The 27,956-nt window shown below is 43.6% G+C and overlaps 1 protein-coding gene across 3 annotated transcripts; it reads left to right on the forward strand.

Annotated features, from left to right (window-relative positions):
* Positions 1 to 2,234: 2,234 nt before the first annotated feature.
* On the forward strand, positions 2,235 to 27,916 carry SEPHS1 (selenophosphate synthetase 1). 3 transcript variants are annotated; one of them, XM_030566986.1, is made up of 9 exons: positions 2,235 to 2,315; positions 5,644 to 5,901; positions 8,755 to 8,858; positions 14,261 to 14,368; positions 15,385 to 15,539; positions 16,464 to 16,554; positions 19,465 to 19,564; positions 22,109 to 22,321; positions 26,614 to 27,916. In XM_030566986.1, the coding sequence occupies exons 2-9, from the start codon at positions 5,709 to 5,711 to the stop codon at positions 26,826 to 26,828; spliced, it is 1,179 nt and encodes a 392-aa protein (XP_030422846.1). In that variant the 5' UTR covers positions 2,235 to 2,315; positions 5,644 to 5,708; the 3' UTR covers positions 26,829 to 27,916. The 3 variants fall into 3 exon arrangements, with proteins under 3 accessions (XP_030422846.1, XP_030422758.1, XP_030422930.1); XM_030566898.1 differs by lacking the exon at positions 2,235 to 2,315 and adding an exon at positions 3,059 to 3,144; XM_030567070.1 differs by lacking the exon at positions 2,235 to 2,315 and adding an exon at positions 3,195 to 3,673.
* Positions 27,917 to 27,956: the final 40 nt, after the last annotated feature.

A 27,956-nucleotide genomic window follows, 5' to 3' on the forward strand; every position in this document is an offset into this window, starting at 1 on the left:
CCAGCTGCCTCTGCTGCACCCCCTGCCCTGCTCACCAGCCCCGCCCCCCCGCCTGCAGCCAGCTCTGCACCCCGTGCCCACAGTCAGCCCCTGCCAAACTCTGCCCCTGCTGCACCCCCCATGCCTGAAGCTAGCCAGTCCCGCACTCCTCTGTCTCCAGCCCTGCCAACCCCTGCTGCATCCCCCTGCGGCCCTGCCTGAAGCCAGCCCACCCCATACCCTTTGCCCTGCCTGCAGCCAGACCCTACCTCCAGTCAGCCCCTGCCTTGCCTCCAACCAGCCCCATGTCCACTGCTGCCCTGCAGTTCCCAGGGCAGTAACCCCGCATACCTGCTTCAATGAGGGAGGCATGGAGCAGCTGGTACCCGCACATGTGCATGCTCCCAGGGAGTGGTGGAGGGGCCCTGACATGTGAAATGGCAGTCATTAATAACCAATCAACAGCATATATGATGCAATGTACATGATATATAATTTTATTATTTATATAGTTATGGAAAGTAAATAATACATGGAAGAAATGTAAGGCTTTTTTTTACACTTTTTTTTTCCCCCCAGTCATCCCTGCCAGGGCCCCACCAAAAATGTTTGAATTGGGCCCCACACTGCCTAAAGCGGCTCTGGCTGCGTGCATGGCTGAAGTAAGCGAATAGTGAACACTCCACTCCCCACAACTAGACCTGAGAAAACCAGTCAAGTTTACAATTCTCCCCACCACAGGGGTTACATCCACCCGTTCTCCTACAGCGCTGCAGGGCCGAGGATCCTCAGGGTTGCACCCCAATTCCCCTCCGGGGTTGCAGGGCCGGGGATCCCCGGGGATTGCAGCCTCATTCCCTTCGTGTGTTGCAGGGCCAGGGATCCTTGGGGGCTTGCACCCCATTCCCTTTGGGGGCTGCAAGGCTAGGGATCCCCGGGGGCTGCACCCCCGTTCCCTTCACGGGTTGCAGGGCCAGAGATTCTCGGGGGGTTACACCCCATTCCCTTCGCGGGTTGCAGGGCCGGGGATTCTCAGGGGGTTACACCCCATTCCCTTCGTGGGTTGCGGACGTACCCGGGGGGGGTCACCCCCGTTCCCTTCATGGGTTGCAGGGCCGGGGATCCCCGGGGGGTTACACCCCGTTCCCTTCGCGGGTTGCAGGGCCGGGGATCCCAGGGGGGTTACACCCCGTTCCCTTCGTGGGTTGCAGGGCTGGGGATCCCTGGGGGGGTCACCCCCGTTCCCTTCGTGGGTTGCAGGGCCAGGGATCCCCAGGGGATTACACCCCATTCCCTTCGTGGGTTGCAGGGCCGGGGATCCCAGGGGGGGTCACCCCCGTTCCCTTTGTGGGTTGCAGGGCCGGGGATCCCTGGAGGGGTCACCCCCGTTCCCTTCATGGGTTGCAGGGCCGGGGATCCCCGGGGAGTTACACCCCGTTCCCTTCGCGGGTTGCAGGGCCGGGGATCCCCGGGGAATTACACCCCATTCCCTTCGCGGGTTGCAGGGCCGGGGATCCCCGGGAGTCACCTCCATTCCCCTCGGGGGTTAGCGGCCTCCCGCGTTGCGGGCTCCTTCCCGCTCTAGCGCACTGAGTCCCGGCTCCTCTCGGCTCTTCCCTCCCCTTAAAGGGAGGTAGCTGCAGTTAAAGGCCTCTGGCCCCAGTGCGTGGCGGAGCCCGGGGAGGGCAGGGCCCGACAGGGGGCGGTGTGGGGTAGGGGGTTAACCCGCGTGCGGCGCGGAGAGGGGGGGGGCAGAGATTAACCCCCCCGACTTGTGCCGCGTGGAGGGGGGCTAGCCCTCAGCCCGCGCCGCGCGGAGCCCGTTGGGGGGCAGGGCCCGACGGGGGTGGGGGCAGGGGGGTGACTCCCTGACTCGTGCCGCGCGGAGCCCGTTGGGGGGGGGCAGTGTGTGTGTGTGGGAGGAGGGGATTAACTCCCGGCCCGTGCCGCGCGGAGCCCGTTGGGGGGGGGCAGTGTGTGTGTGGGGGGGAGGGGATTAACCCCCGGCCCGTGCCGCGCGGAGCCCGTTGGGGGGCCAGTTCCTAGCGGGAGGTGGTATGTGTGGGGGAGGGGTTAAGCCCCCGACTCGTGCCCCTCGGAGCCCGTGGGGGGGGGGCTGGGCCCAGGGTGTGTGTGCGCGCGCGGGCGCAGAGGGGTTAACCCCCGGCCCGTGCGGCGCGGAGCCGGGGGGGGGGCATCCTCCCCGCCTGGCGGCGGCGGCGGCGGCATTTCCATTCAGGCGGCGCTGAGGGAGCCCGGCGCGCCCGGTGCATTGTGGGACTGGGTTGGGAGTCCCGTTCGCGGGAGGAGGCGGAGGGAGGGCGAGGAGCGAGCCGGTAAGAGGGAGACCTGGGGAGGGGGGGGCAAGCGGGGAGATTTAAAGGGGAATCCGCCTCCGCCGTTAAACACCCGGCCCTGCGCTGGCTGGCGGCTTGCCCGCGCTGCGGCGGCTGGCCAGGGCGCACGGGGCATGCCTGGCCCCAGCCCCTGAGCCCGGCCGCGGGGGGGCGGGGGAAGGGGATGCGAGGCGCCGCCGGGGCCGCTTTAAAAAACTCCCGGCGGTGAGGCCGGCAGGCGATGGGTTAAATTTTTCACCCGCCGACATTTTTGCTGCCGCTGGGGCCCCGCGCCGCGGAGTCCCCTGGCCGGGGAGCCTGGCGCGCGCCGCTCCCGGGGAACGTTCTATCCCCTCCCCGCCTGCTCCGGGGCTGCGGCGGCAATGGGGGGCGGCTGCGGCTCTTCGCCTTTAAACGCTGCCCCTGCATCTCTGCTTCCAGCGAAGGGTTAACTCCGCTTCTGCTGACATTTTACCTGCCTCCCCCCGCACTTTTGCTGCTAATAATTTCGTGTGTAAGGGAGATCAATCTCGCCCCCCGCAAAGATCTGTTTGTAGGAGTCTCCTTGGGGGGGGGTAGAAGGGGATTGCTGTGTGCACGGTTCTTTCCTGTGCACAGCCAGCCAGGCTCCCACACGGCTGCACAAAGAGCAGTAGTAGAGGCCCTTGCTTGCCTTTAAAGGCAGCAGCTTGAAATTTAAGGTGTCCCAGAGCCATGTCTCTCCGCAGCCTTCTGCGCTACACTCCATGGAGAAATGCTCGGTGCAGTTCTTTGCCTTGTAGATGCACCTCACTTGTGTTGCTATTCCCTGTCCTTGGGTTTATTTTTGGTAGGTATCTGGCCCTGTTCTGCAGTAATTTTTTTCCTCGCCACCCTCCAACGTATATTTTTATTTATGGTCAGGGTTGTAGAGTGGCAAAGGTTAAATTCTATCTTCTAATATTTGTCATTGTTTTAAAGTAACAAACATCTGGAGTATGGGGGTGATTTGTTCTAATGGAGAGGGTTGTTTATTTTGCAAATACACTGGATGCTAAAAATGCATGTTTATGCAGGGTGCCAAAAGTCACATGAAATTGGATCTTGGAAGGTTGCTTCCATGGTAGTGTATGAAATTATTGTATGCAGCACATTCAGATGTTCACCAAGAAGCCTTTTGTGTTCCCTTCTCTATTGAGGTTTTTAACTAAGTAACTGTCACTTGTCTAGTTGAACATTTATTTTTAAAATCAGGGAATATATTTAAGTGCGTGTATTAGTACTCAAGACTATGCAAAAAGTTCTGCCTGTTTTCTTTGGCCTCTAAATCCTTTCCTATAGAAGTGGATAGGGGGTGCTAACAATACACCAGTGTTTGGGTAAGTGAAGGGAAATGTTTCCCCACTTGGAAAACACAATTTTTTTGCAGTCTTTCTGGAAGTAGTCTGATGAGTTCAAAAATATCTTTCCATTAAAAGCCACTTTTTTCCTCCTACTTCTCTCCACAGGTTGTTTTCTAGTTAGTATCTTCTGTGAGTCTAGTGCTTATTGCCTTGCATTGAAAATAAAAGTTACAAACCAGATGCATTGCTCATCCAAGACACGTTCTTGTAATGAGTGCTTGGATTACTGCCCAAGCTTGGGCTTTTGAAGATTTGTTTTAAATAAGTGACACGTCTCCCAGGAAAGGAGGGAAAACACTGTAAAGCGGAGTTCAGTTCCTAATTAGACATTTTTCAGGGACTTTAAAACTTGAATTGCCATTCTATACCATAGTCAATAAAATAACATCTCTGAGAGTTTGTGGAACTTGTTAGGAGGCAGTCTGTTTATAAGCAGTATACTGGGGGACCCACTTGCATAGGGCTGTAGATTTATTTTTTTTTAAATGGTATCAAACATACCCAGTTGTGGTGCTGAACTTTTCAGCTTAACCCAGTATCAACATGCTCAGCAGTCAGTGAGTGCTGCATGTTGAACCCTTTTAATAGGTGACATTTGCTTTCTAAGACACTACTGTATGTAGGTCACTTTAAATAATTCCAGAAAAGCTTTTTCTCCAAGGAAGACAAGTTGCACCATATCACCACCATTCCTGTTTAGAAGTTAAACGCTTCAGTTAGGCCTCTTATTAGTTTTGGAGTGTGCTCTATGTCTGACTCAGTGGGAAAAGAGTTCTAAAATTAGACATGCATTGTTAAGAATTTTATTAAATAAATTTCATCGGTGTCTTTTTACATTAACTTTCTAATGGGTGGTTTAATCTGATTAAGTATGTTCAGTTCCAAAAAAAGTCCTGAGAGGCATGAACTCTGTTTCTTTTGAACAGCTTTAGTGTATGAACATCATAAAATATGGTTTTAGCAGAAATATCCTAATTAAATGTTTTCCTTTCTTAATGTTTTATATTACTAGCACATAGGTCTCCTAGGGAAAATATACCACTGGTGTGAACAGGTGTATTTGTGTTGACTCCAAATGAGTTGTGCCCTCTTAAACCAGAACTTAGCTTGCTCTATTGTTTGAAAGGTGTCATTTGAAATAAAGAGGCTATTGCCTAAGGTTCTGATCTTGCAGTGAGCGTAAGCTTTGTCTACATTATGCGCCTTTTAGCGGTGCCTTGCCGCTAAAAGGTGCTCAGCGTAGCTGCTATTTGTCGGCGGGAGAGAGGTCTCTCACCGACAAAAACTTCCCCCAACAAGTGTCAGCAGCATTATCTCCTGCTGACAAAGCGCTGTTCACATCGGTGCTTTCCATTGGTAAAACTTTTGCTGTTTGAAGTGTGTGTGTGTGTGTTTTGATTTCTTTAAACACCCCAAACAACACAAGTTTTGCTGATGAAGTTCCATTGTGTACAAAGACCCCGAACCTGAGTATGTTGCCGGATCAAGGCCTAACTCTCCTCTTGGGGTTTGTTCCCACTAACTAAAACTGTAACACTTATTTATATATGTCTCTGTTAAGTGAGGTCTGTGGACTTTTTTTTTTTTTTTTTTTTTTTAATTAAACACTGGTGTGGCATAACTAGGGGAAAAGTCATATCACTCCTCTGACTGGCCTGACAGTGTTATAGTTTAAATGTCAGAAGATGGAAGAGGAAAACCATTCCTTTGTAGCCTCAAGAAACTTATCTTGTGAGATATGCCCTTCTATTGTAACAGATGATGTCTGCTCAATGCTTTGCTTTACTTTTCTTATTTAAAAAAAAAAAAGAGGAAAAAACAGCAAAAAGATCCCTCCCAAAACCCTCTACATTCATATTTTGATATATATTATTTACAGTACATACACTAACTTGTTGTCTTGTAGGTTCTAAGAATTTTCCAATGTTCCCAATTTTTCTAACTAGGTTGATCAGCAGAGAAACCAACAGATACGTTTGCTCAAGGTGGGGGGAAGGTAGGACTCAGAACCATGTCTGTTCGGGAGTCCTTTAATCCAGAAACTTACGAACTGGACAAGAGCTTCCGTCTGACTCGATTCACTGAACTTAAAGGCACAGGCTGTAAAGTGCCTCAGGATGTTTTACAGAAACTGCTTGAGTCCCTACAAGAAAATCATTTTCAAGAAGATGAACAGTTTCTGGGAGCAGTTATGCCCAGGTTGGGTGAGTGTTTGTTTCTCTAGTAACAAGTGATACTCCTGTTTCATAAACAGTAGATCAAGTTAGCTGTTAGCCTATTAATTTATTAGCTTGCTAATTTATTTTAAAATTAAGCTGTTGTCCGATTCATATACATTAACAAGATAGGGATTGTGTCCAGAAATGTGAAGGATAAACCTGCAGTTGTCATCTTGCTGTACAAGAATAATAATTTTGTACTGCAATTATTAATATCCTATCTGCAAAGCACTTAACTATGAAGGAGAAAAAAGGAGCTATGAAATGACCCTAAAAGTAGAGAGAGAGAGTTCTTATAATATAAGAAGAACAATAGTCTTTTTCACTAATAGTCTGTACATGAATTATGTGGAAGTTCAGTAACCAAAAGAGTAACAACTGATTTCTAAAAACAAATGTATCCATTTTAGTATTTCCTTAGTGAATGAAAAATGGTCATAGTACTGTTTCAGAATTATCAATATAGTTTTGGGGTTTTCCCCTAAAATATTGAACAGTTTATTTTCTGACTTAAAGTGAAACTGAGAATTGACTGTAAATAATTATCCAGCTCCCAAGTCCAGCCTCCCTTCATTTCTAAATTGAATCCACTGTTGTGAAACAAAAGGGAAGAGGGGAAAAAATCAGTCTTTCAGTCCTCTCATTTTGTCATGTTCTTTATAACTTTTCTGTTCTCCCTGTAGAGGTTTTATGGGAAAGGCTGTCTCTACAAGACTATATGGCTCTTGCCAGATTTGCTTTCTCTTTGGTATTTGCATAGTGCAAGGAGAACAGAAAAGTAACCTGCAGAAGCAACCTTCACAGGGAACAGGGTGCATGTGGGTATTTTGATACCAGCTACAGTACCTAATATTGATACAGATAAATTAGTCAAGACAAAATGTTTAATGACAGCTTTTTCAGTCAGTTCATCTGTTTATTTAGCTCTGTGTATTTAATCTCTTCTCCACAGACTAAATTGTAGAAATTCTTCCACTTCAGGTGTACCCATTAAGTTGTTTGTTTTTGAAAATATTTTACTGTTATTTAATCTGGCATACAGTGAGCTCACTTTAAACAATTTTAATGTAACTAGATGACCCTTATTAGACTAACAGGTGACAACACGGTTTTCCCAAAGAGGGCAGAATCAGTGAAAATCAGTAGAAAGCCAATGTTCCCACTTAAACAAGGGCAATCTTTGTATGAAATATATCTATGAAGTAATTGTGTGTGAGGCTCAGTGGCAATATAATTTAAGGGGACTGATGATAAGGGACACTGATCTTGTTCTGGCCCAAAATTTAATGTTTATGTGTCGCCTTTGTTTAAATAATAGAAATGTTTTCATGAGTTTAAAAAAAAAAGAGGGGGGGCTTGTTTAATTGGATTTAATTAGTTCTCTGCACTTTTTCACCTCACTATTGTTCCATGAGAGCTAGAAAGCAAAACTGGCTCCAAACAACCACAAAACTGCTAGTTTAGTTTTTATTGTTTAGCCTTCTGAATGGGCAGCAATAAATGGGGGGAGAGAATATAAGTTAAAAGCTGGAAGGAATTTTCAAAACTTAGTTTTCTCACCTGTTTTTACACCTGTGTTTATTAATAGACTTACTAAGTCTTTTTAAAATGTGCTTTAAGATGACTATCCCTTTTACAAATGCATCAAGAAATGCATTTGACAGTATTTCTTTTGGTGTGTTGTGCTTTAAAAGAAGGCCTGTGACTTCCTTATCCGTGTGTATGGATGGTACTTCTGAGATGCTGTTAGGAAGGAAAATACCAATAATAGGATTTTTCAGAATTGGGCCCTACTCCCACAAGCAGTTAGGACTCACTCCGAGTAGTCCCAAATGCAGTTCAGAATACTTCCATGAGTAAGAGATTGCAGATTTCGGCACTCAGGCCCTAATCCTCTGAGCTCTTATGTATAGCAGAATCTTTTGCACCTGTGAAACCCCACTGAGATCAGTAGAACTTCATACAATTACAGGGGGTCCATGTGCGTGAACCAGCTTGCAGAATGAGGGCTGTAGCACATGTGGACTGTAGCACACTTCACTTTTTTTTTTTTTTTTCCCCCCCCAAAATGGGGAGAGTATATATTGAGGATATATAGCCAACCACTTCCATCAGAGTGGTTTAGTTTCAGCATCTTTCTTGGTATGGATTTATGAGGATGGAAGACCAATGGATTACAAAGTTTGTTTACCAAGGAATGTTGCTACACAATCAGTGATCATGTGGGTACCAAAAGCTTCAGTGGCACAGTAAGACCATCAATAACAGATTTAGATTGAACATCCAGCCAGGCTGTCTTAAGGACCTAGCTAGAGACTGATCTGAGCCATGCTTGATCTGCAAGAAGGCTCCGTCCCTTTGTGATTTGCCATGATGATTGTGATAAATTATTACTGAAGATTAAAACTACTGTTACAATGTTTTTGGCAAGATGGTCCAAGAACAGCCACCTAGCAGACTTGAAGTACACCTGCCAGGTTTCTCCACAGAATGACATAGTACAGGGCAAACATTTTCAAAAAAGAAGAAAACCCCATCATAATCAAACTTGCCATACATTATTAAATTGCATTAGATTGTAACTCATGGATGTTTAGCTCTGACATTTATAGCTTTCCCACTTCAGTTTCCTGTCCTATTCTCAAGTTTTTCTTTGTCTTAATTTGTTTCATTTGTTTTCAGTATACCTCCTGTAAGGAACAAAATCATAATCGTTGCTCCTTTGGCAGTGGCTTGTATTTCATAGGCCTGTTTTACAAATTCCCTTTTATTGAGAATTACAGTCATCTAAGGGATGAATAAATTATTCAGTTGATTGATGGTTTCCTGTCCTTGCAGGAATTGGGATGGACACTTGTGTCATTCCTTTAAGACATGGTGGTTTGTCTTTGGTCCAGACAACAGATTACATTTATCCCATTGTGGATGACCCTTATATGATGGTAAGTTGGCTAAAGTTGCAATTACATGTATCGCTGACTTTGATTTGTGCTTATTAATCTGAATTGTCTATGCTGGTGAGTACTTGCTGTCTTGTACAATCAGCCATTGCACTGGTTGGTTTGTCTTGTTCCGTCTCTCTCAGAGATATGTATGAGACAAAGAAACTCTTTCATATTTCCATTCCTGTGTCATTCCCACATTTGCCAATGCAGTTGCAGCAGTGCTTTCTAAAGAGGGGAATGTCAGGAGAACAGCTAAGATTAAAAACAAAGCTGCCCCCTACTGCTTTTCAATGAGTCACTTTGGTCGGGAAAGTGCTACTGAGGGAAATGGGGTTTTCTGTGAGGTACTGGGCAAACTGGTTGAGATTTAATAGAAAGCCCCTCTTATCCTCTGACCTACTCATGGAACCAAATTCGTGTTTTGGGGGTTCTCAAATGATTAGATACAATTGTAGGACTGGACGAGCCTAAATAATAATACTTAGCAATTACATTGCACTCTTTAACTTCAGAGCTCTTCGCAAAATCACTAGTCTCTCCAACACTTCTTTGTATTGTCTCTATCTTGCAGATGGAGAAACTGAGATTCAGAGAGATTATGGCCCAGATCCTCATGGGAATTTAGGCACCTGACTCCCATTCATTTCAATGAGAATTAGGTGCCTAAATAGCTTTGAGGATCTGGGCCTACATGACTTGTCTAAGGTTATATAGCAAGTCAGTGGCAGAGTGAGGATTAAAGCTCAGGAACAATAACTGGATTAGGATTCGGGGCTGGTTTATATTACTGCCTCTCACAAAAGAGATGCATGTGTTTTTACAGTGGTATGTGCACTGTTGGTGATCTGTATTATACACCAAACATATTTTAAAAGACCATTATTAAGCTTGCAAAGTCAAGCACTCAAAAGTTAAGAAATACCTGAATTAAGGTTGCCTATGCAACCTTAATACAGCTCCCTTGCACATGTGCATTATGCTACCGCTTTAGTAACATGATCACATACTATTTTTTCTATAGCACCTCTCCCTTATTGAGTACACTGGATGGACAGAGCTCAGGCAACCTTAATTTTGACATTACTAACTTCTGAGTGCTTGACTTTGCAACCTTGCTAATGTTCTTTAAACGAAGTTTGTGTGTGATTTCCTAGGTTTTTAAAAAATATATACCCGAAAAAACAAATTCCATCATGTGGCATCATCAGCAATGTTGGAACTTTTAGATCCACCATGCAGACCTCTGCCACTTGAACTAATGGAGTAACTGATATAATAGTAGGTTGTCAAACCTCTGTGTGGACCAGCACTAGAGGGGGATGAGACATACTTTGTCAGTGGATTTCCTAGATATTTGCTGGCAGCAGAGGAACAGTGAGACTCTGGAATCCTGGGTTCCATTTCAAGCCCTAGAGGAGGTGGTATCATGTTGGTGCTGACTCTTCTAACCATTTCCCCCAAGGTTGACCCCTTCTGTGTCATCCTTTCCAACCTGTCCCAGTTCTGTCTCTTCGCCATGTGACAGGTTAGATCACAGATCCCCCCTTGGGAGCTGCCATCCAATGTGCCAAGACTACTTCTATCCCTGCCTTCCCAGCCAGTTTGGGACCCCAGCACCCTGTCTTGCTGAGCCAGATGCTCCCTTCTGCAGCAACAAAAACCCAGGGTCTGAATTACTTGCACCAAAGCTGCATGTTTCCCTGAAAGCAGCTAACAGAAATGTTCTTGGCTTTAACACTCAGATGCCCAACTCCCAATGGGGTCTAAACCGAAATAAATCTGTTTTACCCTGTATAAAACTTATGCAGGGTAAGCTCATAAATTGTTCATCCTCTATAACACTGATAGAAAGATATGCACAGTTGTTTGCTTCCCAGGTATTAATACATACTCTGAGTTAATTAATAAGTAAAAAGTGATTTTATTAAATATTTAAGGATTTAAGTGGTTCCACATAGTAACTGACAGAACAAAGTAAATTACCAAGTAAAATAAAATAAAACGCACAAATCTATGTCTAATCAAACTGAATACAGATAATCTCACCCTCAGAGATGCTTCAGTAAGTTTTTTCCTCAGACTGGACACCTTCCAGGCCTGGGCACAGTTCTTTCCCCTGGTACAGCTCTTGTTCCAGCTCAGGTGGTAGCTAGGGGGATTCCTCATGATGGCTCCTCCCACTTTGTTCTGTTCCACCCCTTTATATATCTTTTGCATAAGGCGGGATCTCTCTCTCTCTGGGTTCCCACCCTGCTCCTTCTCAATGGAAAGACACCAGGTTAAAGATGGATTCCAGTTCAGGTGACATGATCACATGTCACTGCAAGACTTCATTGCCCACTTGCCAGCACACATTTATACAGGAAGACTTACAGGTGAAACAGAGCCATCTGCAGACAATTGTCCTGGTTAACGGGAGTCAACAAGATTCAAAACCACCAATAATGGCCCACGCTTTGCATGATTACAATAGGCCCTCAGTTATATTTCATATGTCTAGTTTCAGATACAAGAGTGGTACATTTATACAAATAGGATGATCACACTCAGCAGATTATAAGCTTTGTAATGATATCTTACAAGAGACCTTTTGCATGAAGCATGTTCCAGTTGCATTATATTCACTCATTAGCATATTTTTATAAAACCATATAGACTGCAGCATCACACTCCACTCCTAATTCCTTGTTCCAGTCCAAGTCTCCGCTCCTCCTGTTTTAAGTACAGGAGCAGAAGAGAGCTTTGTTTTCATGAGTTGTCTTTACTCCTAAAAGTAGATCCATTTGTTTCAATGGGACTAATCACATGGTTAAAAGTTTGCAGGCTGAAGCCCCAGATAACCAGCCAAGAGCTTGGACACCTATACCCAGGCTATCCACAATTATGAACCTTCTGGTGTTTGCCAATACTGGAGGCAAAGTAAGTGTGTTGCCAAGTTTGTCTCCACCTGTTTTCTCATACTTGAGAACTGCAATTCCTGAGTGTGTCTCCCTGGGGGTTTCACCTATTGGTAGCGTATTGCATTGACCTCCTGCCATTAGACCAGAGAACTGTTGTCATTGTGGTTTTGAAAACCTTATCACTTAAGAGAGCATAAACTAGCAGCTTGCTTTGGTAAACACTGAAGATAGTTCTTAATAGTTTGATAATCGCAGTACAGAAAGGAAAATGACATGTTTGAGCCTCCTTAATCATCTGCACAAACTAGCAGTGGGTTTCCTTGGAGCCATTCATTGTGCATAGTGAGCATGCCATTTAAAATACTCAATTATATTCCAGTTTCAGATATATGCAGAGGGCCCCACTAACATCAGTGGGGAGCTCTATGTGTGTATCTGAAGTTGGATGATGGTCCATTGTGGTCAGATTGTATCCTGTAGAACAGTATGTTCAGAAGATGAGCTGGGCACCTTCTAGCAAAATTATCTGCTTTCTATCTAGGATTTTTTTCTTTGGCCCAAATTGTTGTGCTTAAATATGTGGAGCAGTTATTTTATCATATTAAGGTTTTGGGGGAAATTCCAGAAAAATGGTTATTAAAAACATAGGGTCAGATTCTGTTCCACCTCTATAGATGTAAATCCAGATTCACTTTATTACTCCTGAGGGAATTCTGTGCCAAAAATTAAAAATTATATGCACAATATTTTAAAATTCTGCAAATTTTATTTGTCAATAAGTGGGGCTCCAGCATGGCATTGGGGAGCACACGCCACTGGTTGCATTGACGTGGGAGATCACCCTGAAGCCCTGACCTCCCCTGGTACTGGGACTCAGCAGTGAGGCTGCACCTGACCTGACACAGTATAAGAACTGGGCCTGCCCCAGAAACACCCCAGGGCTCTCCCCCTTTGTGCCAAGTGCACCAGGTGTGGGTGGGCAGGCTCAGCCAAGCAGAATCCAAGTGTGGGGGGGAGCCAGGTGTGGGGGGAGAGGTTTTTGTGTGGGGCAGTCTGGGTGCAGGCAGCTCAGAGGGAGATTTGGATGCACAAGGGCTTGGGGGTTCCAAGGTCAGAGGCAATGAAACTCTGCAGGGGATCCAGCTGAAGGTGGTTGGGATTCAGCAGGAGGGGTCTGGGTATGGTAAGATGGCACTTGGCGGGGGGTGGGTCTGGATGTGGAGGAGGTTCACTGGGGAGGGGTCCAGGCGTATGGGGTAGGGCTTGTCAGGTTGAGGGTTTGATGGGCCTGATTATTGGGTGAGCCCCAGCTGCTGTCAAGGAGACACCATATGCTGGGCTTCCACTGCCCCCTGTGATTCCCCTATCCCCTTCTCCATCCCCCTCCCCTCACTCCCACATTCCACTCTCCCTACCCTGTTCCATCCCTCTTTCTTCATTTCCCCCAACACCTCCCTCCTTACCCAGCCCCACTGCAGACACTCACTGTTGCACAGAAAACAGGAATGCTCCCAGCAAACAGAAGGGGAGCACGAGACCCAAGAGGCGGCATTCAGCTGCAGTGTCAGCAGAGCTCAGAGACAGCCTCCTTCAGGTGGGCAGCTCTGCGCTTGCAGAATTGGGGGAGGGGCGATGGCAGTGCATGTAACCCCGTGTGTCGTGCCCCCCTCATGCCTCACCTCTGTTTGGGGGGAAGCAATTCCCTCCCCTCAGCATCACAGGAATTGGGGGGGTGCTGTTTTCTGTGGGTGCACAGTCACACAGAATCCCCCCAGAAGTACTTTATTAAAGCCTGTGGAAGTACCCCAGACCTGCACCAACGTAATTGAGAACAGAATTTGGAGGATGATGGGTGGGTTGGTTGGTTGGTTGGTTTTGTTTTGACATCCCTTCCTACTGGGTATGTTCTTCATCAGAGATCTCAGTGTCTTCAGCTCTGTTCCCTCATCAAGGAGTGCTTGCTATCTCCTCTCTGCTCTTAACAGTCTGACAAAAACTGTTTTGTAGGCTGAATAGGCCTTCATTTATGTGTGCATAACTGCATTATGTCCTGAGTGATATCTCTGCATTCCCATCAGTAGTTTTGCACAGGTATAACTGATGGGAACTTAGTAAACAATTCTGAGATAATGTAAAATAAGGATTGGAATCCAACTTGTTGTCTCATAGCTATGCTGATTCTGGAAGGCTAACAGAAGTGGAAAGCAAAATAAACTTACGGGGCTAGATTCTCAGCAGATGTAAATTGGCATATTATAGCTTCATTGATTTGAGTGGAGGTACAGTTTAAGCCAGTTCGGAACTGGACTCATTGTCATTAAAGAGAGAAGCTCTGATTTAGAGTAGAGGCAGGGGGCAGGTCTGTGGAGTGAGAACATGCCAGTTTTACCACCTCAGACTATAAACGTGTTAAAGACTAGGACTGTCCTGTTCATGGGAAGTATTATCTGAACATATGGAAATGTTGATCTGGATTTTTTTGTCTTTGTTTCTTTGCAGGGACGTATAGCCTGTGCCAATGTCCTAAGTGACCTTTATGCTATGGGGGTCACAGAATGCGACAACATGTTGATGCTCCTTGGGATCAGTAATAAAATGACAGATAGGGTAAGGTCCATGATGATTACTGTGAAACAGATGAACCCAAACCTCCCACAGTGTGTTACCCTAAATGATCATTTAGCTTTGCAGTACACACGTTAATGTTTTTTTCCTCAAAGTTTTGGGCCTTTTTAAAAAGGGGCTCGGTGGGTGGTCTTATAGGATGCTACACCTAAGAATTAGTCACTTGCATATTGATAGAACTTCTGTGTTTGCTTGCCGACAGACTGGCCCTGAACATCTCTTCTCTGGCTGCGCTTTTTCTGCCAGTACTTTAGTTGTCTTCTCCCAAATGGTGTCCCTGTTCCTGCTCCGCCCTCCACAGTAGGGGCCTGAGACAGCTCTTGAATACCATGTTGATAGGTGTGGTATAAGAACTTGTACAGGTACTCTCTGGGATCTTTTGTGCCAGCTGATATAATGCTTCCTTTGAAGCACTACTGATCGGGTGCCAGAGAAAGTGAGGTGGATTTTTGGAAAACACCAGCACCTGTGGCAGATGGCAGAGCAGAAAAAGAGCTGCTCTCTTGGAGGAAGAAATGACCTGGGACCCTGTTGGTTGCTCAGCTGGGTGGGATAGTGGGAAACAGAATAGAGGGCAATCTCTTTTTCAGGGGCAAGGGCCAAATTCCACTTTCCCCTGTGGCACTAACATCCTGTGGGCTGCCCCAGATTAAACAGCAGGATGTTCTGAATTTTCAGAATTTTCTTCGGTCCATAAGGAGCAGAGACTTGGATCTATGCAATCCTTGGTTCATGTCACAGCTTTTTTAGCTCCTGTGTGACCTTTTGGGGATGTTCCTTCAACATTTTACAAGGAGCTGTGAAACCATCACAGTACTGTATGGAATGTCAGTTGCTGGAGGCTAACTGTTTTTAGGGCTTTATCCAGCTTCTGCTGAATGAAAATCTTGCCCTGGACTTCAGTGGGAGCTGGATTGAGTTTCTAATACCCTGATCCAGTTGTGAAATGAGTAGACACTGCTTATATGAAACTCTGACCTCTGTACTTTGATCTGTAGGAAAGGGACAAAGTGATGCCTCTAATTATCCAGGGTTTCAAAGATGCAGCAGAAGAGGCAGGAACATCTGTGACTGGTGGCCAAACAGTGTTAAATCCTTGGATTGTTTTAGGAGGAGTGGCCACTACAGTCTGTCAGCCTAATGAATTTATAATGTAAGTTAAATCACTGAACAAAATCGCATGGTGCCATATCAAAGGGTTAAATAAAGGTGTATCTTCCTTTTTAATAACGTATCATGTTCTTTATTTTAATTTCTCCTGATGAATAAAGATGTATTTTCTCAGCATTTGGGTACCCTTGTGATGGATACCTTAGAGATATCTGAGATTGCTGCTAACATCTTTCTTGCACTGGTTTGCTTTTTCAAAAAGAGTGTACAGTATCAGAAATGAAACATTGTGCTCACATATGCTCCTTCAAGAGGCGGATTTAAGTTTTGGAACCTTTAGATCTGAGTGATAGTTGGGGATGGATAGCCTGGCTTCTAAAAACTGGTTAGGATGTTCTTTTTTTTTTTTTAAATGGTATCTGAAGTACCATATTAATGATAGTTAAGAACACAAGAAATGTCACACCGGTGCTGTGCTTACAGCTTTCAGGCTATCCGTTACCTCGTATTCAATGTTAACCAATGTTGAATGCTATGGAGAAAGGCATCAACCCTTCCCTGTGTGGAGTATTATACCATAAGAAGGAATTTCCCCCTGGCCACAGCTGGTGATTCATGTATGCCTTGAATTATGAGGACTGATAACATGTCCTTTGTTTCTTCTGTCCTAATGTACCCAACAACTTAATAGAAAAATGCATGATCTTATGCAACTGAAGGGACTGTCCTTTATATGAAGATCTTATCTCCTTTTAAATATATTCATAAGCTCTCTGCCTCAATAATATCCTGTAACAATGAAATCCACGGGGTAATTATATGGGGCTTTTCTAAGTTGTATGTCTTCTAAAAATATCAATTTTAAGTGCAATGGAATGTATGATATTGTGAAAATATTTCCAACCCAATACTCCTATTCAAGTGTACATTTCACTTCATAATCAATATGGGAACACTTTGTTCGCAGGCCAGACAATGCAGTGCCAGGAGATGTGCTTGTGTTGACTAAACCCTTGGGAACGCAAGTGGCTGTAGCTGTCCACCAATGGCTAGATATTGTGAGTAAACTGCTTAGAATGGGGTGAAGTGTCTGTGATATTGCGTGAAGGGACACAACATTTTGAAATGGGAATGCTCACTAGCTTAAGTAGTATTTAAGAGGATTGCTGTCTTATCCCTTTCCCCACACTCTGTATCTGTCTTTTGTGTTGAGATTATAAGTTCTTCCAGGGAGAGGTTGTCTGCTACTCTTTGTTCAGTGCCTAGCACAATGGGGTCCATTTTTTGTTGGGCCTTAGGCGCTACTGTACTAAACAAGATAAATAACAAAAAAAAAAAAAAGAAATGGATCTGGACACCTGTCAATGAACAAAGCAAGGACTTGACATCCTGGGTGAAATACTGCCCCATTGACTTTAGTAGGGCCAGGATTTCACCTAGTGTTCATGGACTTTCTGTATATGGGTACATGGAAATATCTCTACAGTCCATATCTTACATTTGGAGTTTAAGAAAATATCTATAATTGCACTATGTACATGGAAATATTTCCATGTGTTACTTAAGGCAAACATGTAGCTAGTGAGCTGAAAAGTGATTGTAAAATTGGCATCTGTTTGTGATTTGGCTCTCACTGTATGTCTGCAGAATTACCACTGCTTAGTTTGCATTTTAAAAAGATGTGGTGTTACTGTTCTGGGGACTGCAGAGCCAATAGACTGCAAGAAGAGTGAGTTGATATCTAATTTGCCTGGGGTGTCAGCCACTAAATTGTCAGATGAATTCTAATTCCAAAATCTCTGTTGTTAGCAAAAGGAGGGTGGGAAACTTGCTTGATTTCTTTCTCTTCCCCCCCCACACCCCCCCGGAGCCTAGGTTGAGTCTGAAGAATGGGCAGCTGGAAAAAACACTTATTTTCTCTTTAAATTTGTAAAAGAAGATCTAAGGTCTGATCTTGCAATCTGCGTAGCTGCAGAGTCCCACCTGTGCCAATCAGATCTCAGGATGGGGGGCCTGAGAGAAAATACCTAATGTGAAAGTTATTGTTGGGAAATAAACGTGAAACAGCAAGATGACCTTTTTATGGTCTCTTTTCTGACCATAATCTCACTTATTGGCATGTTTCACTGACGTACAGACTCACAAATGAAGGCTATTCTGAAGTGCCACATATTTCAAGTACTTCTAATTTTTCTTGACTGTCAACCAAAGCACTTTTCTGCTATGAAAAACAGAGGCAGAAAGGAAATCAATGTGTATCTTTAATTGTGAGTAAAGAGAAAACAGAGATTACCCATCATATTTATCTATATATAAAGCTTCTAAAGGAGTATTACTTTGTTATATAAATAGATTCTTTGTACCAGAAAATGCTTTGAAGAGAGACTGCATGGTACAGCAACTTTTGTACAGGGAAGAAAGGAAAGCTTGAATACGGAGCTTGATTACAGAGTAAAAAGTGAGCTAAAACATTAAATGTGGTAAAGCAGTAATGAAAGGTTCTTGCAGGCTCTGGCTATAGGGATAATGAAGTGGAAGGATGCTGTATTAGGAAATATGAGTGGGCTTTGTGTCATTCATAGGCAAAAATGAAAAGGAAGATTTTAGTGAGAGTTGAAGATAGGAAATGATGCAGGGAAGATCTGCAGCTCACATCTTCCTCCTTCAGTTGTGTAGTCGCAGGGAGTGGAGCAAAGACTGAAGAGCATGGAGTGGGATTGCTCTGACTTGCAGATATCTAAGATGGGTCAGTATCGGATTGGGAGAACTTACAAATGAAACTGTGCTACAGAAAGGGGTGATGATGATAATATTGGTAGGTGGAATTCTCTTGAGTCATTACCAAACCAGTGCTCCAGCCTGATGGTAGAGGTAACTGTGCTACTGAAAGTACTCTCCTTCAGATATTGGTTAATACCAATGTCCACTAGTGATTATTAATGATTGTATAGATCTTCTTATAAGAGTGTTAATCGCAGTGTCCTGACCAGATTCCAGCTTGAATAATTATATTTTCATCTATTCCAATTCTCTCCCTTGGTTTTTTATTGCATACGCTTTTCACTTCCAATCTTTGTAGTGTTGCTCTGAACTGTTTGAAACAAATCAACTGTTAATCTAGATGGAGCATTATTTCCAGTAATTAATTAAGTTATCTCTGTTTATTGAGTATCCTTTCACGAAGTGTTTTGGGATTGTTTGGGATGAAAGGCACTATATAAAAATACAAGTTGTTGTTAGCACATGATGTTAGAAAGGGATGGAATGTGGAGTAAATCTGTGAAAACGTTTGGAAAAAGGAAGGTAACTTTTTAAAATGGAAGTGAACCTTACAGGATGATATGATCCCAGCTTGCTTAATGAGAGCATGCTCTCCCCTACAGTGCTCAGAACTGAGGGAACAAGGAAAGATCATTTGAAACTCTTGCTGTCAGTCCTAAGGGTTGAACTCTTGGGTACTGGTGGCCCAGGCTTCTTGGTGGAGAGTTTCCAGCTGTGGAATTATTCCCTTTCTTTGTCCAAAAGTGTCTTGGTTTGCTAGACGTTGGGGCATGTTGTAAGGTGCATCTCTTTTAATCCTGCGTGAGTTCTGTAAGAGGGAGGTATTTAGAGGATAGATTACCCTACTGCCTCTGCCCACAGAGCGCAGTGTAAAATGCGTACAGCACTTAAATGTTGTATCTAATAAATCTTTAAATGCAATGCCCTATGAACTGCAATATCTAGGCACAACAGAGTGATCAAATATAAATGGAGAAACTTGTTTTATATTTCTGCAAACGTAAAGACATATCAGTGTAAAATCATTGACTTTAAAACGTTAGCCCTTTAAAAATTAAACTAAACATTCAAGAAGTGGAAGTACATCCTGGATTAAAGTTGCATAAATTTGAATGCATTTTAAAACACTTATCCACAAAACTAAGAAAATAAACTAAATAAATCATGTCTCTCCTCCCACCAAATAGCCAGAAAAATGGAATAAAATAAAGCTAGTGGTAACTCAAGAAGATGTGGAGTTAGCATACCAGGAGGCAATGATGAACATGGCAAGGCTCAACAGAACAGGTATGAAGAATGAGAATGCCCTCGAGGTCTGGGGTTTTTTGGGTTTGCTTTCCACGTTTAATTTCTGCTGTCTGCTGTGGGGAAATAAGCTACATCAGCACAGCCTCTCATCTTTAATCTCTTCAATGTTCATGAAGCAAGATTAAAAAGACCCCTGTTAATTATATAGCAAAGGCACAAATGGTGCTTGAGATAAATGTTTTCTGGGTGAGTGAAGTAAATAACATGTGAGTTAGAGCAGCAGTTCTCAACTGGGGTTCTGTGGTCCTGTTGGGGGCCCTGAGCTGTTTCAGGGGGTCCAAGGTCCAGCGCTTCCTACAGGGCTAAAGCCCAGAGGTGCTGGGATGAATCCTGGAGCCCGGGTGACCCCCCTGCCCCAGGGCTGAAACCCCAAGCCCATGGGCGAAGTTGGAGGAGCACGAGGGGTGTTGCTTCCCCAAACTGCAGTCCCTTATGCAGAGTGGGGCAGTCCTGGGGTCAGCTCCACCCCCCCCACCTCCTCCTGTCCCCCAGACCCCTAAGGCCCCGCCCCATGGCTAGAGTGGAGGCTGGAAGCTGGAGCCGAGCAATGCAGGGCAACTGCTGCTCTGGCTGGAGTCATGGAGTGGGCAGCCGTGGTGTTCCCCCATCTTCTGCTGCTGGTGTCTGAGATTGCAGCTGCTCCTCTGCTCCCAGCCCAATTTGACTATTCACGCAGCCAGTAAGAGCTGCCCAGGCAGGGGTACCTGGCTCCGGGGCTGGCAGAGCTCTTAGGGAGCCGTGACTGCAGGGGGGGCCCTTCTGGCACACAGCCCTAACTACCCCTCCCCTTGCACCTTCAGCTACCCCCTTGCCCACATACAGCCCCTAGCTACCAACAGCCCTCATTGCACACAGCCTCTGGCTACTCCCTGCCTGCACCCTGAGCTATTTTCAAACTTTTTGAGCTAGCATTCCCCCCTCCAAGTCCCCGAGTTTATAATTTTTGGTTGTGTCCCATCCCCTCCCTCCCCCAGCCCAGACAGGTGGGGTGGCCTGCTGAGGTGAGTCAGGGGGTGGAGGTGGCACTCTCTTCCCCAAGCCCTGCCAGGCACCGTTGGTCCAAGCCCCACCAGGCCTTGCTCCTGCAATATGGAAGTCGAATTATACTTCTACACAAAGCGCCCTCCCCTCCTCCATCCCCCCGTTCTGTCTCTCTTCCACTCCCCCTATCACCACCGGCTGAGCCCTGGAATGTTTATACAACATTGGGGTGGCCTCAGAAAGAAAAAGATTGAGAACATCTGAGTTAGAGAATATTTTAAAGGGAAATTGGGGTCTGTGCTGCTGCTGCTTTATTTTTTTTTCCCCTGTGATGCTTAATGAAGCCCTGAAAGTAGGGGTGGTCAAAACTTTACATTTTTAATTTTTCACAAAAACTTTTCAAATAAATGATATTTTTCATTTATTTTTAATTCAAAATTTTGTTTCAGGATCTTTTTCCCTCGTGCCAACGTCTCTCCCCCTTCTCATTTTCTTGCTTCCCCGTCCCTTCCCGCTCCCTTTTTTCAGCTGGAAAAAGTGGTGTGTCAATTCTTTCCTTTAGTGTTTGGGGCTTTTTTTTGCTTTTTACCATAGAAACAGCAAGCGGCGTGTCCCTATTTTTTGTTGGACATCTTTTTGGAGGGGGATAGAACTGAATATGGGAGTTTTTTAAGCTTTAGTTGAGGATGCTGGAATGCTTAAAAATCTCTTCTCCTCTCACTTTCTCAGATTTTACTTCCCTGGTACTTGCCCTCCCATTCCAGGAAAAAATAGACTAGATGACCTGGATTTCTAATGTAAAAAACCCCTCTCAAACCTTGTTCATGCATCAGAAAGTGCTTAAAAAGGGCAAAACATTTTTCCCCATTGTAGGTCACCTTCAGCAGCATTTAAATGCTCTTAACTAAAGCTATTGTCCTGCATGTGGGAGTTCCTTTCTACCGGCCAGGAGCTTGGCAATTACAAATGCCCAAGGATTCCGTGAATGCCTAGGTGGGGAGGCTGGAACGTTATGGAGTTGGCTCTGCTTGTCTGTCTCTACTGCCTGACCTGTACATGCTCTCTTTTCTGAGCCCTCGGAATGCAACATGCAGGCCTCCTGTTAAAAGTTATGAAGTAAATTTTGAAACCAACAAACCAATTCAATCTGAATCTCAATTTTACAGCTAATGGGCCAAGCCAAAACCGGGGGCACTCAAAACCCTTCATCCCCAAACGTTGGGGAAACTTGGATCTGGTACCATTAGCACATTTTATATAACATGCTCATAAATATCATGTAATTAAAAATTATATTTTGCTGTATTTAATTACACTGAAAAAAACACTGTCAAATCAAATATTTAAAGGGAATCTGCTCAGTACCTGTGAATTTCTGTTGTCTCTGTTTTAATTGACTTTTCCACTGAAAGATTTGAAGCTTGATGGTTTCTGTTAGAGCAGGGAGGTTAGATATTTATTTTAAAGATCTGTAACAGTATTTTAATTGTCTCTGTCATACTCTATAAATGTTACTTTCCCTGTTTATTTTTTCTTGTCAAGCTGCTGGACTCATGCACACTTTCAATGCACACGCAGCTACAGATATCACAGGATTTGGAATCCTGGGGCACGCACAGAACCTAGCCAAACAACAGCGAAATGAGGTGTCCTTCGTTATCCATAACCTTCCTGTCCTAGCCAAGATGGCTGCAGTTAGCAAAGCATGTGGCAATATGTTTGGCCTCATGCATGGGACCTGTCCTGAGACATCAGGTGAGTGACTTATTTTTTCCCTTCAGAATTTCACATAATTCCAAAGGTGTAGCTACAGACACCATGTGTTGAGTTCTAAATGGTGTAACCAGGCTAGTAAGAGTGTTAGCCATATAGCTGCTCACAATTAACTTTTTCAGCCTGTGAACAAACCACCAAGCTATTTTGAATGTGCCTCTCTCCTCCCTTATGAAATACTGTATTTTTAAAACCTCTTGTGGGGAATATCTGAAACACTGAGCATTTACAATAAGTGATTGGTTCTGAATTTCTTTAAATTCTTGTTTCTTTTAACATATTAATTACAGATCAGTGAATATTTGAATATGTACATAGCTAGCACTGCATTTTCTCAAAAGTAACACTGCCTGCAATGCTACTGCCCATCAAATATTTATTTTGTATTTTTCTTTTATAAATCTGTGTACGAATTTTAGTACTGGATTGCCAACCCGAGACTGAAGCCGTCACTCTATCTAGCACAAGCATCAACAGTGCAGGTTTCTCCCACACTGTCCTGTGAATGTGTCACAAACCTGACCTGGAGATACTATTGCTAGTATTGAGAAAGGAATTCAGTCTCTAACTCTATGGCTACATTTGGAATTTCAAAGCGCTGCCGTGGCAGCGCTTTGAAGTGTGAGTGTAGTCAGAGCGGCAGCGCTGGGAGAGAGCTGTCCCAGCGCTGCATGTAAACCACATCCCTTATGGGTGTAGCGTGCAGCGCTGGGAGCCGCGCTCCCAGCGCTGCTGCCCTAATTACACTGACGCTTTACAGCGCTGTATCTTGCAGCGCTAAGGGGGGTGTTTTTTCACACCCCAGTTGCAGCGCTGTAAAGTGTGAGTGTAGCCAAGGCCTCTGATCCATTCAGTACTTAGTCTCTCTAGAGACTGTCAAGTAAGATGTGGATTGTAGTGATTATTTTGTCATATTTGCATCCATATATTAGAAATTAAGCTGATAAAACCAAATTCATTTCACATAAGCCTCTAAACAGCCATCAGGTGGCAACAACTGTTCGTCACTACCTCCTAGAGGTGCATTTGAACTGAAGACCAGGAGGTAAACAGCTCCCTATCTTGTTAATTCCCTGGCCATACAGCCTCTCAGAATAAGAGCTCTGTTCTTCTCCTTGAAATTTCTCTCGCTACCTCATTTTTCCTCTTGGTCTCCCCTTGTTTCTTTACTCACTCTCTTTACTTTTTGTTTCTTCTCCTCTTCACCCTCGCATCTCTTGTCTTTCTCTCCTCTCTTCAAAAGCATTATTCAAGTTCTCGGCAGAAAGAGAGCCCCTGAAAGCAAAATGTAGTCTGAAGATCTGGAAAGAGGTATCTCAGTGAGAGCTCTAAACTTTCCCCTAGTGAATATGCAACTTACTGTAATATGGTCAATTGTTCTTTAGCCATAACTGATTAAAGAGAAGCTCTGTCCTGGGGAGACTTTGTGGCTCAGATGCTTAGGATGTGGAATGTGATCCCTTTCAAGAGTTCAGACCCAGTCAGTACAGATGAAAAATATTCATGTGGCTGTCTGGGGACTTACATGAATATGTTTGCTAGTCTGAGTCCCATTCTTGGTGGACAGATATCTACATAACAACCACCACCTCAAGTGGGACTAATTGCCACCTTAGTTAGCAGTTGCAGAGAGGCCAAACACTGCCTGGGACTGAACTACCCTTCACTCATGAGGGAAGTGCCTCAAAGAGTGAGGCTGTGGTATAGCACTGGACAGAAACTTGCACTGGTATATCCTGGCCCTTGCGCTATCCCTGCTCTGTGAATAGAGCACTTCAGTCTCAAGGCTGTCCATCCCACACCTTGGGCCAGCACTGTCTTTTCCTAGAAAAGATGAAACTCTGGAAAACAAATTAGATGATTCATAAGGAAGGTGTGTCTTTTAAACTCTATGTGAATTCCTTTCAACTGGCTTCTCCACAATTATTTACAATCAGTGTAGATGTGGATGGATGTTGCTTGAATACCTCTCGCCAGCTTTATAGGTATTTATGGACTTGGATTTGACAGGTGTTACAGAACATGAGTTGGATTTTATGGATATTTATAGCATTTCCTGTATTTGCTTATACGATAATTGGAGCAGTTACCCCTTGTTTTCTTAAATTTCCTGAAAGATTACATCTGTAGCTTCATATTTTGCAAACAGATTTATGTAGCAGAGTACAGCAAATGATGGAAAGCACTCATAACTGTTGTTTCTTGAGTATACACCAATACTCGTGTCAGGGTGACAAGAATTTAATAACAAATAGTAGACTCTACATTAGGAGTTAGTAATGTATACCTGGCCAGCACTTGGGATGGTGGTGTTCAGATGAGAACTGTTTTCAGTGGAAACTTGTAAATAGCCTCAACTTATGATATCTCTCTTTCTAAAGATCATAAGGCAGATTTATCATTGGCATACAATAGCAGGATAGGCAACTAACAGGAGGGGCTGAGGGGGAAAATTGATAAGTGCAGGTTACTTCCTTGCACCTTTATTAATCATTTGTCCTGCTATACTTTTCACCACTCCTCCCTTTTGTCTAATTGGTATGCAAGTTGTTCACTGAATGCCAAATGCAAGTTATGTTTTATTTAAACTTATTCTCTGACCCGTTTGCATCACCAATGAAGTCACTGTTGAATTTGAACCCGAGACTTCCATGGGAATAGCACTTGTTTCCCCCAGGGGTTAATTTGGCCCATTATGTTTGGAGTAGTTTACACATCATGCTGTTTTTTGCCTTTCTGCTTTTGTTGCTTTTGATTAAAGATATTCACGTGGGAGTGAATATCTTCAAATGCCTGGGAGATGTAGGTGTTTTCATGCATAGCAGACATAGTGAGTCCACATAGCACCTAGAAACAAAAAATTATATATATATATATAACAGTAACTACCATTACTGTTGAAAAACTGCTTCTTCTGCAGCCTTAAATTAAAGATAGTTTCTGTTTCATGTAATTTCTTTCCCTTCTTGCCTATATGGGAAGAGCATGTTGTATATGAAGATACTCAGTATGCACAAAAAAAATCTAAAGTCCATGGCATGTTGTAGCCTGCAGTTATACCCCTATAAGCTGTAATCTATACGATTTTACAAGATGAGTAGGATTGACACACTTTTTTACAAGAGCCCAAAGAAACTCCTGTGTACTGCTGGAATTTTTGTGGGTGATTCAGTAGATGGTGCTCTTCTCCCAGAGTCTCTTCTAAATCAGTGACCTGCTATGATGATAGTGGGCACTGTGCTGCTGGATGTGCCATCCTAGATTAGATGCAAGACCCAATGTCTTTACTATTTCTGGTCACTTAAGATACTGTGGCACTTTTCATAAGAGTAGGAGTGCCCTGGCTAAATTCTTCAGGGACTATCTATTTTCTGTACCACAGGGTTGTTTGAGATTGCTATGTATTCACTGTGTGTGTGGTTTTTAATACATCCATTCCTGTATGTCTCTTTCCTACCATCAGGTGCTGTGAGGTTTGCTTAGTAAAATCAACTTATTTACAGATCTTTTATGGCACTTATTGCCATAGTGTCTGATCATTTCACATACACTATTAGAGCAAGACTTGTAGGGTCAGACCTAGACATAACTTTGGGTCGCATTCTGACACCTTTACTCACCTTGAACAGCACCTTACTCTGTGAGAGGTTCCAGTGAACTCAGCAGAACTATTTGAGGATTAAAGTGCTATATACATGGGAGTCAGGGTATCAGAATAGGGCCCTTTATTCATCACAATGATTATATGTGAATTTTTAGTACGGGTGAGTTGCAATATTTGCTATAGTTTTGCAATGCCTTTGTTGTGTTTCAGTATATCTTTTATCAGTGGGGTAGCCATGTTAGTCTGGATCTGTAAAAAACGACAGAGTCCTGTGGCACCTTAAAGACTAACGGAAGTATTGGCGCATAAGCTTTCGTGGGTATTCATGCTCCAATTCATGTATTATGCTCCAATACTTCTGTTAGTCTATAAGGTGCCACAGGACTCTTTGTCAATCTCTTGTTGTCCTTAGCATGTTGCTTTTTCACTAACTTTTGCAGTTCTTATTTGGTTACACGTTATTTGTTAAACTTATGGTTATAGTAAGCTTCATGTTTCACAGTGACAGTAGAAAGGCCTCCACCAAATCATCTTCTGCTGTCCTTATTCTGTCAGAGAACCTATGAAGCCAAGAAGAGTTTGCCTGAATAGGGGCTGCAGCGTAAGGTTCTAAATGTTTTGATGTTTAAATGCAACCTAAAGTTAATGTGCTGATCCTTTTTCTTTGCAGGAGGTCTCCTTATCTGTTTACCACGTGAACAGGCAGCACGTTTCTGCGCCGAGATCAAATCTCCGAAATACGGCGAGGGTCACCAAGCATGGATTATTGGGATTGTAGAGAAGGGCAATCGTACTGCCAGAATAATAGATAAACCACGAATCATTGAAGTTGCACCACAAGTGGCCACTCAAAATGTGAACCCGACACCTGGTGCCACTTCTTAATCTAGATAAAATAGCTATTTGTTTTGTTTTTAAATAGATCTATTCCTTTATCATCCTACAATTTAAAGAACTGTAAAAAGAAAAAAAAAACTTCATTGTGTCTGCATATCTGATGGCCTTAGGTCAGTTTGAGTGGATACAATTAATAAAATAAAATCCATTGCCTTTTTTTCCTGTTACATTAACTGAAGATGCACCTAATCTTGAGGCAGCTTCTGAATTGAGAATTATATTGTTATCCAATACTGTTGATTCATTTTGAATCTTTAGACACTTATCTCTTGCCGCATAGGCTCTTTTTAAAGGTGCTTTCACGTAGCACAGACATTACCAGTAGTAGTGTCAAATAGCAATGTGTGTCCTTTCATTATATGTATATTTATCATTGTCTAATTTTGGATGCCTTGAACGATATTCTGGAAAGGCAGTAAATTGATAGGTGACACAGTGGGTATACTCAAGTAGTACGAGGGTTGCATGATTACATTCAATCTTTGATTTGTAAAGTTTTAGTTTTACTCGACAGCATCTACAACCCTGGACATTGCTTGGTAGCGCACACTGTTAAACAAGCAAGTGCTAACTTTGCATGGAAAGCACTTCATAGTTGAAGGAGAAATTTTAATTTCATTATTTGTAGACCTGACAATATTTACTGTATTATCAATAATTGTTTTCTTTATTGATAGTAAGGAAAAAATAATAATTGCTCAGTTTTGCAATGTGATTGGATGTGCTATAGTGCAACAAAGGAATTGCAGACCAAAAGGAGTTTTCTGTATAATATTCATTTACAATTCACTATATAATTAACTACACAAATAATTTTTAAATATAATCACTTTAAAAACAAACCTCTGTTCTGTGGATGGTAGTGTTTAATACATTTTACATTTTGTATAGTGATTACAAGCCCTTTTTTTGTTTGTTTAAAATCAGCAGCTGTTTAGTATATTTTTAGTATTTTTGTTCTTTGCTCAAAATACCTTTTGTGAATGCTTCTGTGATCTGTGTTTAAAACCTACCTTGCCAACTTTGCAGCTTGAACTTAAGCTTGTTATTCAAATAAATATTTAATTTTTTTTATTGCTCTTGTACAAGCGCATGACGTTTTTTGATTTGTACTTA

The sequence above is a fragment of the Gopherus evgoodei genome, chromosome 1 (assembly GCF_007399415.2).
Source record: "Gopherus evgoodei ecotype Sinaloan lineage chromosome 1, rGopEvg1_v1.p, whole genome shotgun sequence".
Taxonomy (NCBI): Eukaryota; Metazoa; Chordata; order Testudines; family Testudinidae; genus Gopherus; species Gopherus evgoodei.

What these genes read in the sequence shown, in the direction of transcription:
- SEPHS1 (XM_030566986.1), top strand. Translation starts at nt 5,709, where the DNA reads ATGTCTGTTCGGGAGTCCTTTAATCCAGAAACTTACGAACTGGACAAG. An exon ending in AGCAGTTATGCCCAGGTTGG is followed by an intron (nt 5,902 to 8,754) that starts GTGAGTGTTTGT and finishes CTGTCCTTGCAG; the next exon opens with GAATTGGGATGGACACTTGT. An exon ending in GGCAAGGCTCAACAGAACAG is followed by an intron (nt 19,565 to 22,108) that starts GTATGAAGAATG and finishes TTTCTTGTCAAG; the next exon opens with CTGCTGGACTCATGCACACT.